Below are 19,616 nucleotides of genomic sequence, written 5' to 3'. Positions count from 1 at the left end.
TGGGCTTTTCTCTTGGACTTTCGGCCTTAGCGTCAGTTGGGTCCTCATCAACTTTGCATGACGTAGTAGCCCGGGCAGTGAGTAATAAGGATCTTCCGTATGAATGGGCACAGTTCTAGAAACTGAACATCTTTGTTTGCAAATCTAAATGCATGCTGTTGTAGTTTAAATCTGTTTGTTTTAATGGTCTTCTGGGAATGGAAAGTTGTAATCAGTGGCTGGGCTGGAGATTGATGGATCCACAGAATAGGAATATATATTCTGGGATTGTCCAGTGTAAGAGTTGGCAGGGACGTTAGAGACTGCAAAACCTTTAGAGCAGGAAGAAATTCAAAGATTGTGATCCAAATGCATTTTACACGTGAGGATAAGGACACCTTGAGAGGTCACGCCCAGGAGTCACAGGACTAGTTGCTGGCTGTAAGATGAGAATCAGGTCTCTGGGCTCCCACTGCCCCTGCAGGATAGGAGGGGAAGTCTTGTAGAGCAGCGTTGGGTAGTCAAGCCTTAAGTTTTCAGTGTTAGTGAAAGATGAAGGAGCTCTCTTTCTGGTGATGGTAGTCTAGCTTGTTTTGGTGGAAGTTTGGCTGAGGATATGAGCAGAGTTCTTGCCAGATTCACAGGGCTGGAGACAAAAATTGCATAGGCCAAGTTGGAAGGACCCTGGTCAACACCGTAGGCTTGAAAGGCCATCGCTGAGGAGTGAGGGGTGATCCAGAGTTCAGCCAGCCCTCATAGGGTCTAGAGTCTTGGTTCAGAGCACTTCAGTTATCGATTGAATGAAGAAGACTTGGGATTGTCAGTGTCTCTAGTTCACCTGCCAGGCAGAAGCAAAAATAAGCCAGTCCTCCCTGGAGGAAGTAACTTCATCCAGAGCCTCAGATTCTTGCTCCGGTTTTTCACATGTGATGTTCAGCACTCAATCAAAAATAACCAGAGTACGAGAGAAAACCCAGAACTAGAAACAGACCCACAGGAGATCCAGATAAGATAGGAGGATCTTACCTGGATAAGTGTGACTTTCTTAGCCAGGCCAAATTCTGTAATCACAGCTGCCTTATTTTCACATTGATGCCTTTTCAAGTGGTGTGTGTATGTGAGAAAGTATACACATCGTAAGATTCACCGTTCTAGCCATTTTTAAGTGTGCAGTTCAGTGGCATTAAGTACATTCACATTGTGCAGCCATCATCACCATGCATCTGAACTTTTTCGTCTTCCCAAACTGACACTCTGTACTCATTAAACACTAACTCCCTGTCTCCCCTTCCCCAACCCTGGCAACCACCACTCTGCTGTCTGTCTCTTTGAGTCTGCCTACTCTAGGTACCTCATATAAGTGGAATCAAATAATATTTGTTCTTTTGTGTCTGGCTTATTTCGCTTAGCATAATGTGTTCCAGTTTCACCCGTGTTGTAGCATGCATTGGAATCCTCTTCCTTTTAAAGGCTGAATAATATTCCATTGTATGTATACGCCACATTTTGTTTATCCATTCATCCATCGGTGGATACTTGAGTTGCTTCCATCTCTTGGCTTTTGTGAATAATGCTGCTGTGAACATGGGTGTATAGATATCTGTTCGAGTCCCTGCTTTTGGTTCTTTTGAGTACATGCCCAAATGTTGGGTTGCTGGATTCTTTTTTCAAGTTTAGAAAGCTTTTCCTGTTGGTTTTCTTTTGGCCTCTCCACACTCAATGGGCTCATGACTCTTCAGCTGGCTGGGACCATCTCCTCCAGGCTCCTCATTTCACAGAGGGGATGCGGAGGACGACGGCAGGCCATGCCTTGTCCAAAGTCCCATGGCCAGATGGGTTGAGCACATGGCCTCTGTCAGATCTCAGGTGTTTTTCACATGTGAAAAGGTGCAGGTTTGATTTGTGTGGCTTCAGAAGTCTAGACTCTTACCTGTTAGTGAAAGTTACCAGTTGGTGAACTTTAGCTTGGCACCAAGAGGGTCTTTCCAGCAGAAGAGCTGTCCAGTGGGGGAGCCCACTGTGGACCCAGGAGGTCCTTAATCCAGGGTGGATGTGAAGATGTGTGTCGTCTTCCCATATCTGTACTCCTCACCCTGTCTGTGCTTCCGTCATGTAAAAACCCGCCTCCTTAGATTAGTTCTTCGTTCTCGACACCGAGCTACAACATCCCCACCCCCTCATTCATTCAGGACTTTGGTGAGAGTTCTTTACCCTATGGTGCCTTCTGTGTCCTCCCACATGATGCATCTGATGCACCATTCTCTGTCTCCAAGGACTTTCACCTCCTTTCCACTTGTCACCGTTCCGGTGGACACCTCGCTCTGTGTGCCTCATTACCTGGAGCTACGTTAGGACATCCCACCCCGTACCGCCACCTCCTGCCCTCCAAGGCCCTCCCCCACCCCCTTCAGAGCAGATGGAAGGTCGGACACGAGAACACCCTCAGCTCCCTGCCATCACACGTCCCCGACGTCCCCGCGCAGCACCAGCCTTCCCTGTCCTTTTGGTGAGTGGATGGGGCCCCTTCTCCCGAACGAAGCTGCTCTCCTGTGTGACCCACTGTGCTCTGGATCCCCCTCACCGGCTGCAGGAACACCTCCTCCCCATCTTTCTCCTCTGCATCCTCAACCCGTCCCTTCTCGCACGCTCTCTTCCCACTGACATTCTAGCACGTCCGTCTCCACCAAACTGGTCTTGCCAAGGTCACCTACGACCTCCCTGTTGCTAAGTTAATTCTCACTCGCTGGGGCTTATGCTACTTGGCTTCTCTGTGACATCCGGTCCGGCGGACCACGCCCTCCTGCAGATGCTCTCTTGACTCTCCGGTTAGAGTCTCCCTTTGTCCGTCTCTGAGAAGTTGGAGTTCTGTCCTAGGCCGCCTCCTCTGCACCCCCTCCCTGGACCATTTCATGTCCCTGGTTTCAGTTTCTTTCCATGGGCTGTTCACAGCCAGGTCTTTGTCTCCAACCCAGCCTTCTCTCTTGAGCTCCGGATCCACACACCCAGCTGAACCCTGAACTTGAACACTTGAAGGTCTGGCACGCGCCTCCGGCACAGCTTGTTCAGAGCTGAACTTCCATTTCCTGCCTGTCCCCACTGTGACCTCTAGCTCAGTTAATGACACCACCAACCATCCTGTTACATCAGCCAGAAGTCTGAGGGCCATTTTGACTCTTTCTCCATCCCCACATCCTGTCAGTCACTGAGTCCCATCAGGTCTGTTTTCATAAGGAGCTCTTAAACTCTTCCTCCTTCTGTCCAGCCCCTAGGGCCATCCTTCTGTCCAGTCCCTAGGGCAGCCGGCCATCCTCTTGCCCATCTTGCTGCTGTCATTCCTACTCTCCTACCCCTTTCCACATCATCACAGGTGTTCTTTTTTGCCTGACTGTCATTTCCCTAAACAAAACCCTCCAGTGTCCCTATGAAATGTCTTTATTTCTTTAAAAAAAACAAAACAAAACAAAACTATTTTGGCTAACAAGGTTCACTCTCCCTCTGGCCCTTGTGAACCACCGCAGCCTCACTTCCAAATCCGGTGAACTCCTAATGCATTTTCCCAGTCTCAGCTTAAATATCATTTCCACCTAGAAGCTTCCTCTAAGCCTCTAGACTGAGGGTTGTTGCCAGTTCAGACTGCTTCAAGGGCCAGGTGGGTCAATGTGAAGCTTCCAGGAATAAAACTATGGGCCTGCTGTGTAGACAGTAGACTACATGCCCTGCCTCAGGCATTCAAATCCTAGAAATGGGCCACTGGCCAAGCAGCATATCAGCTTCACTCCACCCTGGTCTGTGTTGCTTGGTTGTGTATTCCCAGAGCAGCCTGTACTTTTCCTGGAATCACCCTGGGATATGGTCATTACTTGCCTTAATTCTCCTTAATTGATTCTTTATTTCCAAGACTCTAAGTTCCATGCAGGCGGAGACCATGACGTGTCTTGTTCATCACTGTACCCCGAGAACAATGCACAGTCCACAGTGGGTGATCAGGGCACACATATGGAAGGGAGGAGGGGAATGAGGTGGCTTGCAGGTCCTGATCAGAACCAGACTTAGGTCTCTAGGAGCATTCTGACTGGTGCTCACAATGAGGGGGTTAGAGGCACAGGGTTTATGTGAACACTTCTCAACGCACTTCTGATGCCAGAGTTAAAACCAGGAGACCCAAATTCCCGCCCCAAAGAAGTTACTCAGTGTAATATTGAAGTATGTGTTGGTGTAGTTTATGGCAGTGGTATAATTCATGCTGTCATCCCTCCCCACCTACTTCTTTCATTTCTCCTGCCCTGTTTCTCCTCCCTTTCTCTCCCGCTCCCTTTATTTCTAGTAGCCTCTAGTATCTCTGAGGAGTCGTCTCTGGTGGAAATATGGGTGCATTCAAGGGGCCAGCAGGTGGCACTCTAGGACTGTTTGACAACTGGCCTTTTTTGGGTGTTCTGGTCTCTTTGTTCAAGTTCATAAAGTAGGCCACTGTTAGGCAAGATTTCTTTCTGAAACAGAAAAGCCAGTTTTTGACTGAAAAACAACAAGAAAATAAAATTAACAGAGTTGTCAAATCTTGCTATATTTCCTTTAAGTGGATTCACAGAAACTTAGTTGCAGGGGTTCTCTGAGGCTTCCAGACCAGAGTTTTTCAAACTTTAGCATTATCTGTGTGAAAACACAGGGTCTTAGGCCCCATCCAGAACACAAGTTGGAACCTGTGGGGTTAAGGCCAGGAATGTGGTTTTTTATCTACTTTTTAGGAGAGTCTGCTTCTGCTGGACCAGCTTGGGTTCCAGTGTAGACACCACTCATCTAAACCAGTGTTTCGCAAACTCTGTGTGCACACAGATCACCTGGAGATCTTATTGAAATATAGACTCAGATTCAGCAGGTCTGATGGGGGCCTGCATTCTGCATTTCTAACAAGCTCCCAGGTGATACTGAGGGTGCTTCTCTGTGGACCACTCTTTGCAAAGCAAAGATCCAGGGCAGGGGCTGGCAAACTGGCATACCTGCTCCAGCCAAATCCAGCCCATCACCCATTTCTGCAGATAGTTTTGTTGGAATACAGCCATGCCCATTCATTTACACATTACCTGTGTCTGCTTTTATACTATGACAAAGTTGCCTAGTTGTGACAGAGGCCATGTGGCTCACAGGCATTTCCCGTCTGGCCCTTTGCGGGAAAAGGTTTACCCATCCCTGATCTAGAGCTCTGAAGCTCTCCCAGATGCTCCAGTGAAAGAGAACTCCCTGCCTCATAGGATAGTCCTTATCATGTTCGTACAGATCTTTAGGAAGGTTTTTCCTTGCTTCCTTGTAACTTGGTTCTAATTCTATGGACAGGAGTCTTTTCTTCTTTCACACACAAATGCTCTGCTTGCCATCTTCTCTTTTATAGGTCTCTCCTCCTGTTAGGTCCCTCCCAGAATGTCACCCAGCACGAAGCCTGCTGCCTTGGGTGTCTTCCCTTGAGTGCAGAATAGAATGACATACCCCCTTAATTCTCTCTCCTCTGTAAACTGCCCATGGAATGCATCAGCCATTCTGGGGAGCTCTTCACTCATTGGACTTCCCATAATTGAGGTTATCTTTAAATGCATCACTATCCAAACAACATGCATTCAGGAACCCACATCTTTCACGAATCCTTATATATCGCTTCCCCTATGGCATTTGTTCTTGGTTTACCTGCTTCCTGCTAACTGACCCTTAAATGTTAGAGTCTCATGTCCTCCCTGGTTCTCTTGTCTTCTTCTCCGTGTTCTCCTTGGATGATCCCAGCCGTGTTCTTGGCTTTGACCATCTATAAGCTACAAAAGCCAGAGTTGCGAGGATGGCCAGGTTTTCTTCTTTTTTTTTAGTTATGTACGACACACCTCCACCAGGGCAGTGCCTTAACTACACCTCCACCACCCCTGCCTTAACTACAGATATCTCGCGTTCAGACTCTCATCTTCTCAGGTCTGCCTCACTCCCCTCTGCTGTGAATCTTTTCCTCCTTGTTTCTTTATTTCAACTACTGGTACCACCACCCATGCCCTCATGTAAGCCAGAAACCCAGGATTAGCCTTAGTTCTTCCCCTTTTCCATCCATCACTTCCAGCTGGGCACTGGAAGGTGTGTTTCCCCCTCTGTGTAGTCTCAAGTCTGTCTTCCTCTCCCCACTGCTGCTGCCTTAGTTAGTGCTTATCCCTTACCCCCTCTTTGCTGCAGTAAGCTCCTGCCTCGTCTCTCCTCTCCAGTGTCTTCCTTTCTCCATGGCTGTAATAATCTTTCTAAAATAAATTCCCATCATGCCCTCCACCGGCGGCTTCCCGTACTGTGGGAGCTTCATAATTCGGTCCCCGCTTCCCCTTTGTATGAGTTTCCTAGGACTGCCGTGACAGATGACCACAAACTCAAGTAGCTTGAAAGAACAGAAATGTCTTCTCTCCTAGATTTGGAAATCAGGGTGTCAGCAGAGTCGGTTCCTTCTATGGGGCTCAGAGGGGAGGGTCCATTGCACGCCTCTCTGCTGGTTTGTGGTGGTGGCCGGCAGTCCTTGGCGTCCCTTGCCTTGTAGATACGTCGCTCCAGTCTCTGCGTCTGTCTTCACGTGGCGTCTCCCCTGTGTGTCTCTGTGTGCTTAGAGGGATACCAGTCACTGGATTAGGGGCCACCTTAAGTTAGTATGACCTCATCTTCGCTAGTTACATCTGCAAAAACTCTATGTCCAAACAGTGTCGTGTTCTGAGGTTCGGGGTGGACATGAGTTTTTCAACCTACTACACACCCTTCCAGCCTCAGCTTTTACTACTTCCTCAGCTGTGGGCTTGCTCATTTACTTTGGTGCCCGGGATGGGTGAGAATTCACCAGGTAGACAAGGAGAAAGAATTCTAGACAGAGGAAAGAGGACGTCTGAAGGGCCACAGAGAGCTGAGTCTTAACAGAATAGTGCCTTTTTTTTTTTTTTAATTTATTTTTGACTGCATTGGGTCTTTGTTGCTGTGCGCGGGCTTTCTCTAGTTGCAGTGAGCGGGGGCTACTCTTCGTTGTGGTGTGCAGGCTTCTCATTGCAGTGCCTTCTCTCATTGTGGAGCGTGGGCTCTAGGTCCACGGGCTTCAGTAATTGTGGCACATGGGCTCAGTAGTTGTGGCTCTCAGGCTCTAGAGCACAGGCTCAGTAGTTGTGGCGCACGGGCTTAGTTGCTCGGTGGCATGTGGGATCTTCCTGGACTAGGGCTCGAACCCGTGTCCTCTGCATTGGCAGGCGGATTCTTAACCTCTGCACCACCAGGGAAGTCCCCATAATAGTGCTTTATGGGTTTTTTGTTGTTGTTGTTTTGCCTCACTGAACTTTAAGACATAGCTCAGACGTTACCTCTTTTACAAAGCCTTCCCTCACCTCCCCAAGGACATCTCTATTCCCTCAGTACTACATATTTTGTGATCATCACTTTTACGTTTTGATTATTTAATTATTAGCTGGTATTCCCACCTGACCTGTGTGGTCCTGGGGCAAACTGTGCACTTCCTCTTTGGGGCCATGCTCCCAGCCCACTGCCTGATACCTGGCAGGTGCCCAGGAGATGTTTTTGAATGAATTTACCCATCTGCATTTAATCCCATAAGACATGATCACATCCATTTCACGGGAGGAGTTGTTCAGTCCTAATTGGATGCTCCTTTGCCTTAGATGAGCTAGAGGGGATTTGAACATGGAGGGAGGCTGGGGCGGATCCCCTCCAAGGTCCCTGCCATCTGGAGGGTCTGTTGTTCTAACTACAACCCTTTCTAGAAACAAAACAAAATTTTAAGGCAGATAGACTGAAAAGTGTACCGAGTTCTTGGTTTCACCTTGCTGTGAGAAGCTTCACCAACTTTGGAATAGCTCAGCACTAACTAACATGGGCATCGTACAGAATCATGCAATCATAGCTTTGAAAGATGACAAACATCTCAGAACTAATTGGGAGTAGACAGAGCTTAGAAACAAAGCCGTTCCCATCCAGCAGATGTACTCATAAAGCTCGGTAGTTTTTCCATGTTCCTTATTTGGGCAAAAGGATTTTAAAGACTATAATTTAATGCTTTTTTTGGATTCTGATTTCATTTGAATTCATTTTAAAGCCATCTTGCTGCAGATTCACTGCAAATCACCTTTTTATGTTTGATGAAAAAGAAACAAGAGGTTTAACTATGGAGAAAAACTAAAAAACGGGGCATTCAACTACATTCCCCTAGAGGTGATCAAGGTACAAGGATATTTTAGAAGAAAGTAAACACCTTTAAACATTCACGTAATACCTTTAAACATTCATTTTTCAAATTGCAGTGAGCTGTGTTGGACTATTCATTGGTGCTAATTATTGCACCGTGTTGGCATGTTAGAAAAAATGCTACAGACTGTAAACAGTCACTTCCTAATTCAAAAGAACAGTTTGAGATAAAATGCTATTATTCAAGTAGCTTTGAACCAAAAGTGACTTATACACATATTTCACAGCCCCAAGTTAGAAGTAGTGTTCCCTCTGTGGTTCCCAAAGGAAATGTCTGTTTCTTTCAGTTATGGAAGCAGCACAAACTCAACGTCACACAGTTAAATTTTTATACTAATGGGCACCCTTCAGAGTGACTAGCATTGAAGGAACACTGCGTTTCAGTGTAGCCAACTATGAATTATGTAGCCAAAATGCAGCTAATCACAGCCTGTTGTGTGTGTCATTGTGTAGCAGCTCTTTGCAAATTGGATTAGTAGTTTTGAGGACCCCATCCCATGCCAGAACCCCAAAGGGAAGCAGCTGCGTTGGTGAGGGCTTTGCGGAGTTTCTGAGCCATTTGTGCTATTTCTCTTGCCCTTGGGGCAGGGATTCCTAAAGCGGGCTCCATGATAGCATCAGGAAGTCCACGAACTAGGATAAGAAAACAGAGGGCAGCTTTATTTTTTATGTACTTCAAGCTAAAACTTAACATTAAAAAATATGTATGTAAGTAGGCAAGAATCTATAGTGGTATTAGTGCCATGTGTGACTGTCACCCACAGAAATCACAGCTATCTTGGAGTATTTTTTACTCGTCATCACTTCAGAGTTACTGTGTTGTTGGACCATCTGTTAGATCCCATTAAATGTGTTGACAAAGACGCACATACACATTTGTCTTTTAATGTTGTGACAGCTGTATATCAACATCATCCATTTCCTTTGCGAATTTATGTGTTATTTTATGCATTTAAAAACGTTATTCTTCATAAAAAAAAACAAGGAAAGACTGAGGAGCTGTCACAGAACCAAGGTGTCTAGGGAGACGTGACAATAAAACTCAATGGATACCCTGGATGGGATCTTGAAACAGAAAGAAGACAATAATGGGAACACTGGAGAAATCCAAATAAAAGCCTGGAATGTAGCTAATGGTAATGTGCCAACGATGGTTCCTTCGTCTTGACAAGTGTGCCATGGAGATGTCCGATGTCAACAGAGGGGAAAACTGGATGAGGGTTATTCGAGAACACGCTGGACCATCTTTGCAACTTTTCTGTACATCTGATCTATAGTGAGAGTCACACTCTTACTTGGTCTGCTGCCGGCTCCCAGAGAGGTCGGGGTGGGAGTTTTGTGTCAACTCAAGGCCATCGTAGCCTCTTCCTGTTACAACTCTGAGGAACTGTGGAGAGAGACCAATCCAAAGGCAGGGAGGAATTTTCCAGAGAAGTAAAATAATTTGCAGTGTATTATGGTGAAAGAGGCATGGTTCTGGGATCAGAAAGGTCAAGCTTCATATTCCGTCTCTATCACCAGCTTTGTGCTCTGTGGCCAGAAACTGCTCTGGGCGTCCTCTTTGCAAAGTGAGGCCATTGGCAACGGCTTTGCCAGGGTCATTGTGAGGATTGAAGATAACGTGCCCACTCAGTAACCTTTCCGTTGGTTTTAGCTGCTGTGTTTTAGTGCCTACGACATGCCAGGCACCATGCAAAGCATTTTTCGTAAATTATCTAATTTAATCTTTTTAACACCTGTATTACGTGACCATTTGATAGATAGGGAAACTGAGGTCAGAGGCTCAGCAACCTCACTGCGAAGGCCACTAAGCTGAGTTTAACTTCAGATCTGTCCTGGCTGCAGCTTCCTGTGTCTTCTCTGAGGCTAAGCCTTTCCATACTGCCCTGCGGACCTGGTTACTGGATGCTTTTCGCTCTCTCTGACTTCTGAATCCCCTCTCATTTGTTTTGAATATACATCCAGATCGGGTTGCTCCCCTCATGACTGTCACCCATTGTGGTTGGCTTCTCCGAGCTTGAGATTATCTGGCTGTAAAATGAGGATGTTGGGCGGCCCTCACGGTCTGTTCACTATGGAAGTCCGTTCTGCATTTTGTGAATTTTACCTGCTTATTTCAGCTGTTTCACGGGGTGATTACAGGATCACTGAAGCCAACATTTTTCTAATTTGTTTTGAGCAACGTTATGCATTTCTGTCATTCTCCCAAATTCCAGAGAGGAAAAAAAACAGAGTTCTAAAAGCCTTAGTGACCTCCTAAAACCATAGCAATTAAAAAAAAAAAAAGAAGAAGAAGAACCCAGAGGCCACTGTGACATTTACATGTTCCTTAATTGCGATTTTGTCAAGGGATTATTCTAAAGGACAGGGGGAACAATTTAATTTTTTGTTTCCTTCTGTAATTAGGGAGGAGACACCATGTGTCACCATGTAGTTGCCAACGATTTCAAATTAAAGTCTATCGAAGTGGAGGGGGGAAAGGTAGTTACCAGCGTCACGTATTACCTGGACAGGTGAATTTAGCCATAAGAAGTAGTTATTGGGTAAGGAGCCTGACTTTCACAAGCGATGTGGGCGTGCACTTTTGTGTCAAAATGAGAAAACCTCTAGCAGCGCTTAGCACGGTTACTTCAGGGGGTGGTCTGTTGATCCCGTGATTCGCTCTCCTATTTTTCAGTTTTTCCCCTACATCCTGTTACTGGCGGCCATCCTGCTGTACCTTCCCTCCCTGTTCTGGCGTTTCGCAGCTGTTCCTCATCTTTGCTCAGATTTGAAATTTATCATGGAAGAACTTGACAAAGTTTACAACCGCGCAATTAGAGCTGCGAAGAGCGTGCGTGACCTGGACTTGAGAGACGGTGCCTGCCCAGCTCGAGAAGTTAACGAGAACCTGGGGCAAAGGTAACTTAGCCCCCAGCAGCTAGCCCATCAGGATTTGGGAGTATGAATTAGCAGCCCTTCTCCTGGCCATCCGGGCTGAGGCTTCTCACTACCAGTACATGGGGAACTGTCATCCACTTGGTGACCCCCCCCTGGGAGCCAGGAAGGCCCACTGCCCCAAATCTCACCCCCACCTGTCTGCCCCAGCACCTGTCGTCACATCAAGAGTCCTTCCCTTGTGGAGTGAAGCATCGCTGTCTCATGTTCTCAAATGCAGCGCTGGTTGCTTTGACCTACCCCTTCATGGAGAAGCACAGAGGGTGAAGAGACCCCTGAGCACAGAGAGCAGATGGGAGGGAAATGGGGAACAAGTAGACAGCGCCTTGCTTTTTTCACGTTCTTGCTCCGGTTTTTGTTATTGACAATAGCAATATTATTAATAGCTCTCATTTTTAAAAATACTTAATATAGCTCAGACACTTGAGTTTTCGAAATTACGTTATCTCATCCTCAAAACATCATTACAGATAACGGCATTTATTTATCCGCCCCCCCCCCTTTTTTTTTCTAGGTAAAAACACTGTCTTATAGCTTTAGGTGGGAGACCTGGGACCTGGACCCGGTCTGTGGGCCTGCAGGCTAAACCCACACCCACCCAGCTGTTGGCCTTCTGCTGCTCGCCTATAGCAGGCATATGTGTTCTGGTTAGGCTAGAAAAATTTTCTTTACCTTATTCTACACACTTGAATGATAAATATAGGTTAAAAACACAGCAGCAGAATAAGAACTAGCAAATTTATTTAACAAACATTTAACATTCACTAGGTGCCCGGAGTTGTTCTAAGAATTTGCAAGTAGAACATTTAATAAACTAGACCTTCCTTAAAATATTAAGGGGGGAAAGTGTTTTATTATTGCTTTTCCTTCTTTTTTTTTTTTTTAAAAAAAACCTGATTTTATTCCCTGGTACTCTAGTGAAGTTACAGGTAGAGAAGTATGGGAGGGAAGGCACTGGAGATTTTCGGTGTGATACTGTTGAATATGTTTCTATTTGACAGTCTTGGTTAAGGGTTTAAATTATTTTTATTTGTTTCTTTTCAGTTTGTGGGAGATATCAGAAAGCCACTTCAAGTACCCAATTGTGGAGCAGTACTTAAAGACAAAGAAAAACTCCAAAAATTTAATTGTCACATACATCAGCTGTCGGGTGCTGTCACTCAGCATTATACTGTTAGCAGGCGTCTACCTGGGCTATTACTTTAGCCTCTCCTCCCTCTCGGATGAGTTCATCTGCAACATCAAATCCGGCATCCTGAAAAATGACAGCACTGTCCCCGATCGGTTCCAGTGCAAACTCATTGCCGTCGGCATCTTCCAGTTGCTCAGTTTCATCAACCTCGTGGTGTATGTCGTGCTGGCTCCCGTGGTGGTCTACACGCTGTTTGTTCCATTCCGACAGAAGACGGATGTTCTCAAAGTGTATGAAATCCTGCCCACTTTTGACGTTCTGCATTTCAAGTCGGAAGGGTACAACGACTTGAGCCTCTACTTTCTTTTCTTGGAGGAGAATATTAGTGAACTCAAGTCGTACAAGTGTCTTAAGGTTCTGGAGAATATTAAAAGCAGCTGTCAGGGCATTGACCCCATGCTTCTTCTGACAAACCTCGGCACGATCAAGATGGACGTGGTTGATGGCAAAAATCCCGAGCCCGTGGAGATGATGGCAGAGGACCAGGGGGACCAGACGGCAGATCTCAAAGGTAGGCTTAGCTCTCAGGGTGGAAGCTGGGGAAGCCCACAGAGCACCTCTGCAGCCGCCTTTTATGAATGACTGACGGTCTTTACCCCTGCCCACCGTTGTTAAACCATTTTCCTGGTGTGGTTTTAGGTGAAACCCCTCAGTGCTGGGAGAGAGAGGTGAAAGCATTGGTGCTGCCCCAAATTTCCAAAGGAAAGCATCTAGGCTGTGCTCTCTTCCTTCTCCTCATTCTCTGTCTTTCTCATACTCCACCCCTTGCTCAAGCATTCTTCTCTGATGTCACTCTTGCTAATTTTTGTCTTGTTTTACTGGCTTTTCTCCCTATACTGCTGATCGTCTTGTCTGTTATTCTCCATTGCTTACAAAAGAGACTGAGAGTTTATTGATTTAATTGTCGCCCTGACCCAACTTCAGCTGCTCTGCAGTGAGGCTAAGATTAACTGGGTAAGGCAAAGACCAGGAGGTAGATTTATAGCAGAAGTTAATTAGTGCCGATGGGTCCTGCCGAGGGACTTCTGTCATAAATACTTGTTTTCCATTTTGACAGATTTGAATGTACACAATGGAACGAAAATAAATAATGGAGAGCAGAATGCTCGACAGAGACTTCTGGATACTTCTTGCTGATGATTTTTTCCCGTGAACTTCAGATCAGTGACCTGGGCAACATGGGATTCATTTTGGCTGAAACACCTCTGGCAGGTACCCAGCTGGTTCGCAGTAGATGGTTCTCAGCAGAGATATTGAGTATGTCTTACTGAGTCCCTGGTGAAAACGATGGTCAACAGAACGTTGTGGAGGATGGTTCATGAACTTCCTACGAGACAACGTGGAGACAAGTAAGCCACAGCAAACGTAGATGTGTACGTCGTCATCAGACGGAAGGTGGAAAGACTAATCCTAGTAAGAGTAACAGACCTTTTAGTGCCTCAGAGAAAAACACCTTTATGTACAGATGGTGCAACGAGCCTCAGAGCTACTGGAAAGCAAAGACTTTGGGAGTTTTTTTTGTTCTGTTTTATGAAATAATAATAAACATGTCAGGGTATAATTTAATATGAATCTTGTCTGTGCCCTAGTGACTGTTGGATGAGAAAAATATTCACTGGCTGACTGTGGACCCATAGGTGGATCTGCTCCTGGCAGTATCCTACATTGGAAGAATTGCTGGAGCCTCGACTCTCGTACACCAGGCTCTGGACCCTGCTACCTGTCAACCTTGACCAACCGAGATCCTCTAACCACTACGTGATGCCCTCTGCTGCAAAGGGCAGTGGACCCAAGTGCTGCTCTGACTGAGAACTTCGTTAATAAGATAGCATCGAAAGGATATTTTGACTTCCATACAGGAAAGAATGCTTCTGAAAGAGCCCAGTGGGGAAAGCTGAACATACAGAAGAAGTTAATCCAATCACTTTGGAAGAGGTTGTCTGCAGGGAAGTCCTCTGTTGTCGAAAGCATTTGAGACAGGATGTTACTTAAACAAATTCACAGAACACAGAAAGTTTAAAGTGAGGGACATTTTGCCTATTACGATCAGAGCGTATAAATGACATCTGCCGCATGGGTGTGCTTGGAGCCAGAACAACTTCGCAGTTTATTTATATTTAAGAACATCTTTTAAAAATTCATTTAAATTTAGAATCGTGTGATGTCAAAATTGAGGCCATTTGGGAAGAACATTCTAGCATTGATGGGGAATTATAGAATAAATGTTACAAATGGGTATATAGTGTATCACCCAAGCATTGTTTCATAAACATTTAAGGCTGACCCAGAATATCAAAAACCTTTTTCCAATTCTGATCATGTAAATAGATCCTACACTATGTTTACATTTTATACAAAATTCTTAAAAATGACATCTGTGGACCTCCCTGTTTTTATTCTTAGAAAGTTAATACATTGCTAGTGGATAATCCTCAGGAACTTCAAAGTTTATGGATGGCTCTTAGGGACAGTTGTTTACCTAATCTAATTACATAAGCTGCTCTCCACCTTTCAGAATATTCACAAAAGCAGATTTTATTTGTGCTTCTGTGTTGGTTTCTGAGATGGAAAGCTAATGATAAATAACCAGGATGCAATCAGTGTTTTACATTATTCTTACTGCATAATATTTATTACCATTGAATAATAGTGTGACTTAGAAATGTCAGTAACCTAAATCATCAATTTTGCTGCATTTTTATATCACTATATCTGAGATGTTACATCGCAGTTCTCTACACTGGTTTCTTTTTATCATTTGAAAAATTTCTGAAATATATTTTTCTGTGCTATCCTTTTTTTTTTTTTTTTTTTCAAAAAGCCTCAACTTCTTTATAGACAGCCCCTAATTTATAGTTTGAAGTGGTAAAAGTAGATACATTATTTTAGGAGACCAGGGACTATCTAAGCCCTGTCACATGTAATTCTTTAATTAGAGCCCTTAACCTCTGTGCACCCCCCCATCCCTACTCTCTGAGTTCCAATAACATCTGTGATGTCCCGGACATCACGCTAGTGACTGGCTACAAGGATGTGAATAAGGCAGGTCCTCATCTTTGAGGAGTTTAGAGACTAATAAAAGGCAGTGAAGACAGAGGCAGGTATCTAGAGGAAGAGTGACCAGACTGAAGGCCCTTCCAGAAAACTCCCAGCAAATGCTCTGTGTTCTCAGGAGACACCATATTGTTTTTCTCTTTCCCATCATTTCTGTAGCTGATGGTTTTGAGAGTCTAGTTACAGTTCTTCCCAGAGGTTCTTTAGCCACGTGTCCCCCAGGCTGAAGCTTAAACAAAACAATAACACAGACAGTGATTTTGAACAGAAAGAGCTCCAATCACCTTTTGTACCTTACTTGCAGGGTTCGGGGAACCCATGCCTTGGGGTACATGATACTGTCCATGAATAGTCATGGCGCTAAGTCTGATGTGGATGTCTGGTCATACATTTTGGCTTGAGAAAATGTGTTATTACGAATGTTAACTCCATCCACTGCTGGCTTAGAGGGAGGACTACTTTTGAGATGGCAGATTTCCAAGGATGAGGAGTCATCATTGCTTTAAAAAGGGGGCAAACAGATCCTCAATGACCACCGCCAGTAGTAGCTGACTTTGTTTCTGGCTTGTGTCTTCCTAATAAACCACCACGAGGCCTCTAAACAGGACTCATAACACCAGCGTTACAGCTGGGGCTGGGACTGATTGTTCTGACAGCAGTTTCCAGCTCCACTTTTAATTTCTCCAAGGGACAGGCAGAGATCCTCTAATATGGAGGCTCTTAAACTTTTGGGAGGTTACAAACCCCCCCTTGTAAGTATATTCTTTTTTTTTTTTTTTGTAAGTATATTCTTTAAAGCTATGGACCCTCTCCTCAGATATACACACAACACTACATACACCTTCAAGGGTCACCGTGGTCCACGCACCCCAGGTTAAGAAGCTGTGCTCTAATGCCTGGGGACCGAGCTGCACGGCAGGGAGGCTCCCGTGGCCCTTGTGGAAAGCTTCTGCTTCCGACAGTAAGTCTCAGCTGTACACTTACTTAGTGAAACCACGTTTGCACACTTTTGAATGAACTGTCGTCTCCTTTGAGTAACTGACATCATTTCCTAGAGTCAGACTGAAAAAGTCAATTAAAAGAGCCGGTGGGGTGGGGGCAGTAGCTTGGAGTGATCAGGCAGCTGGCATGGACCGCTATTTTCTCTCTGGCCACCAGGAGTGATCTTATTCCAAACCCAAGTCATTGCCCCTCTGCAGCCAGCCTCACTGGAATGTGGGGAGGGAGGGCATACACCTGACCTGTAAGATGCTTTGTCCTACTTTGTAGTCATCCTGGGAGAATGCGAGAAACGTCCCATTGTACGGCGGGTCTGGTTGCATGTTTGTGTTTCATGTGTGGAAGCTTCCTTCCTGTTCTGAGTACCCTCTCCTTTCCAAAAATGAGCTAAGGTGGGATGGCAGGGCACCGTGGGCATTGGCCCCGTGAGAACTGTTCAGCTCTTAGAAGCGGATTGTTGCACAGCTTTTAAAATGCATCCGTGTTGGTTTCTTTTGCTTATCTCCAGGATAAATCGAAGATCTAGGAGGGTGGGAGTTTTTACCCATTGCTATATCACAAGCTCCTGAAAAACAATGGCTGGCGTGTAGTAGGCATTCTGTAAATATTTGAATAAATGAACACACCGTTATAATAAATCCTAGTTTGTGGGCAACTGTAATTTGATTTTAAAAGGCAAATGGTCCTCTGCAAGGGAGGGGAGGCTCATTTAGCCTCTTGGTGGAGAAAGGAGTAGTTCTGCAAATGAATAGGTTTCTGCATGTAAGTAGTGATGATTTTTAGCTTTTTATTGTGGAGTAAGTTGTGATCACTTTCCAAGTTCAATACAAGTTCAGTGTTGCCTCGCAATGATTAGGGCGATTGAAATTATAAAGGTCCTTGTCTCGGTAATTTCCCAAAATAACCTTTTGAAAAGAAATGTTGAAATGTGCAATTGTGAGTAATTGAGGTTTCATCTGATGGCACTGGGATGAAATGGCTCCTTCTGGGCAGTCATTGGCATTTTCGCCCTATTTTTCACAAGTAAAGTGAAACCTTCGGAAAAGGTTGGCAAAGATGATATTGTGTCGTTTGTGGAATGTAATAGATATTAATCCGTGGTTGGTTTGTGCTGCCTGCTTTAGGTGAAATGTATTGTTTCTGGGTTCTCTTTTTAGCTGTAAAAATACTTTGTCAGTTAAAGCATGCGGTTTGATCAGTCATTGTTCTTCAAGTTCCTGAAATTTATAAAAGTTTCTTGTGCCTTGAGTGCCTCCCCCTGCCTCACCAGAAGAGGAAGAAAGAATTCCACAATGTCACAAGTGTTTCCTACAAAAACTGAAGCCATCCGCTCCTCTTTAACAAGTTGGCTCTTTTTAAAGCACCAGAATGACAATTTAATGGTATTCTATAATGTGGTGCTCTAGGCGTAAATTCTTTCTAATGACTGCATTTCTTCAAAACTTCTAAAGAAAAATCAGTATGTTCTTTCTGCTATGTCATTTGGTAAGAATGATTGGTTTCTATTCCACAGAGGTTGAAGGATGGGAACCAATTACGGTCTTGGAAAACGACCTTTAAAAAAAACCCAAGAACCTTGAAAGCTCTGCATTTGGGTGGTTATCACTGTTATATTTCATATTTCCACCTAAGTCACCTGTCCGCGTTCTACATTCTGACCATGCTGACTTCTCTTTAAGGAGAGTTGAAAGGCTGAAAATCAAGGCTGCTGTGTCTATAGATACAAGTGAAACAGTGTTTTTGTTCTGCACTGTCCTGTGTACCTAAATAAAACTTCTTTTCTAATGAAAAATGTGTCTTAATATTTCTCACCTTCTCTTCAGGGAAGATGTAGCAGAAGCTGAGTTCTGAAATGTCTTGAGGCTCATTCCTCTCTGCTGAATACACAAAATTCAGTAGGCGTCATGGCACGTATTAAAATCCAGTTGTCAGTAACTAAAGGAAAAAAGTCCTTGATGAAGGGCCCACAGATTCTGGAATTTCTAAAGCAGAAATCAGATGCTTTCTGATTGGGAATTGTTTGCCTGGGTTTGGAGAGGAAGGAATAGAGGCTGTATACTGCCAAACATGGGTTGGCCTGCCTCCCTCTCTTAAGAAGGGGACTCCCTTGTACAATGGTCAATTAACACAATTGACTGTTGTGGGTAATAAATCAGCTGCATGAAATCTTAATACAGGGCCTGCCACATAGTAAGTACTCCGTAAGTGCTAGCTGCGACTGTCATCACCTCCTCCAGCTCCCCCACTGTTTCCTAGGGTGGCCCCCCCGGGAACCTTGGAGATTGTATTAGTTGTCTCTTGTTCCATAACTCTTTACTATAATCATGACAGCTTAAAGCAACACATATTTATTATCTGGCAGTTTTCTAGGTTAGAAGTCTGGACATGGCTGAGCTGGGTCCCCTCCCCAGCGTCTGACAAGGCTGCAATCAAGGTGTGGATGGACTGCGTTCTTACCCGGAGGCAACCCTGGGGAAGGAGCTGCTTCCAAGCTCCCTCGGGTTATTGGCAGAATTCATATCCTTGCGATTGTCTGACTGCTTTTTCTGACCGTTGGCCGGAGGCCACCCACAGGTCCTGGCGTGTGGGTTTCTCTAGCATGACTGTGTATGTCATCAAGCCCATAGGACTGTCTTTCACAACAGGAAGGGCCTGGTCCCTCTTAAGGGTTTTGACCTGATGAACTCTCTCCCTCTTGATGAACTCAAAATGAACTGCTTTGGAGCTGCGTTTCATCTGCAAAATCCCTCCTCCTTTGCCTTGTTCTGTTGCCTAGAGGCGAGTCACAGGTGCTGCCCCACTCGGGGAGGAGATTACACAGGACATGAACATCAGGGAATCACGGGGGCCACCTTAGTGTCGTGCCTGCCAGGGAAGTCATCCTAAAACCCAGCCTCTCTGTTTCCGAGCCTGCGGTTTAACCTACCCCGCACCCTTCTGAGGCACTCATCCCCAACACTGTTTTTCAGGCTCTTGTCACTGCTTCCCTGAATTCCACTAATGGTCCTTCTGTGTCTAACGCATCTTCCGCATTCAGTGGCCTTTGTGGGAAGCAGATCTGATGATGCCAGCCCTCATCACCACCCCAGCCTCACCACTTCTAAATCGCTCGGAACTCTCCATGGATTTCAGTATAAAAAGCAAACTTTAGGGGCTTCTCTGGTGGCGCAGTGGTTGAGAATCTGCCTGCCAATGCAGGGGACACGGGTTC

At 45.3% G+C, this 19,616-nt stretch overlaps 1 protein-coding gene across 1 annotated transcript in view; it reads left to right on the top strand.

Annotated features, from left to right (window-relative positions):
• Window positions 1–18,192, top strand: part of PANX1 (pannexin 1) — a 44,053-nt gene extending 25,861 nt beyond the window's left edge. Inside the window, exons 3-5 of the mRNA XM_036861634.1 lie at window positions 10,901–11,124; window positions 12,205–12,863; window positions 13,410–18,192. Coding sequence (XP_036717529.1) covers window positions 10,901–11,124; window positions 12,205–12,863; window positions 13,410–13,489 — 963 coding nt within the window. The 3' untranslated portion in view covers window positions 13,490–18,192. The remainder of the gene's footprint in view (window positions 1–10,900; window positions 11,125–12,204; window positions 12,864–13,409) is intronic.
• The last annotated feature ends 1,424 nt before the right edge of the window (window positions 18,193–19,616 follow it).

This window comes from Balaenoptera musculus, chromosome 8 (genome assembly GCF_009873245.2).
Source record: "Balaenoptera musculus isolate JJ_BM4_2016_0621 chromosome 8, mBalMus1.pri.v3, whole genome shotgun sequence".
NCBI lineage: Eukaryota > Metazoa > Chordata > Mammalia > Artiodactyla > Balaenopteridae > Balaenoptera > Balaenoptera musculus.
This window is presented reverse-complemented; position numbering and strand designations above follow the sequence as displayed.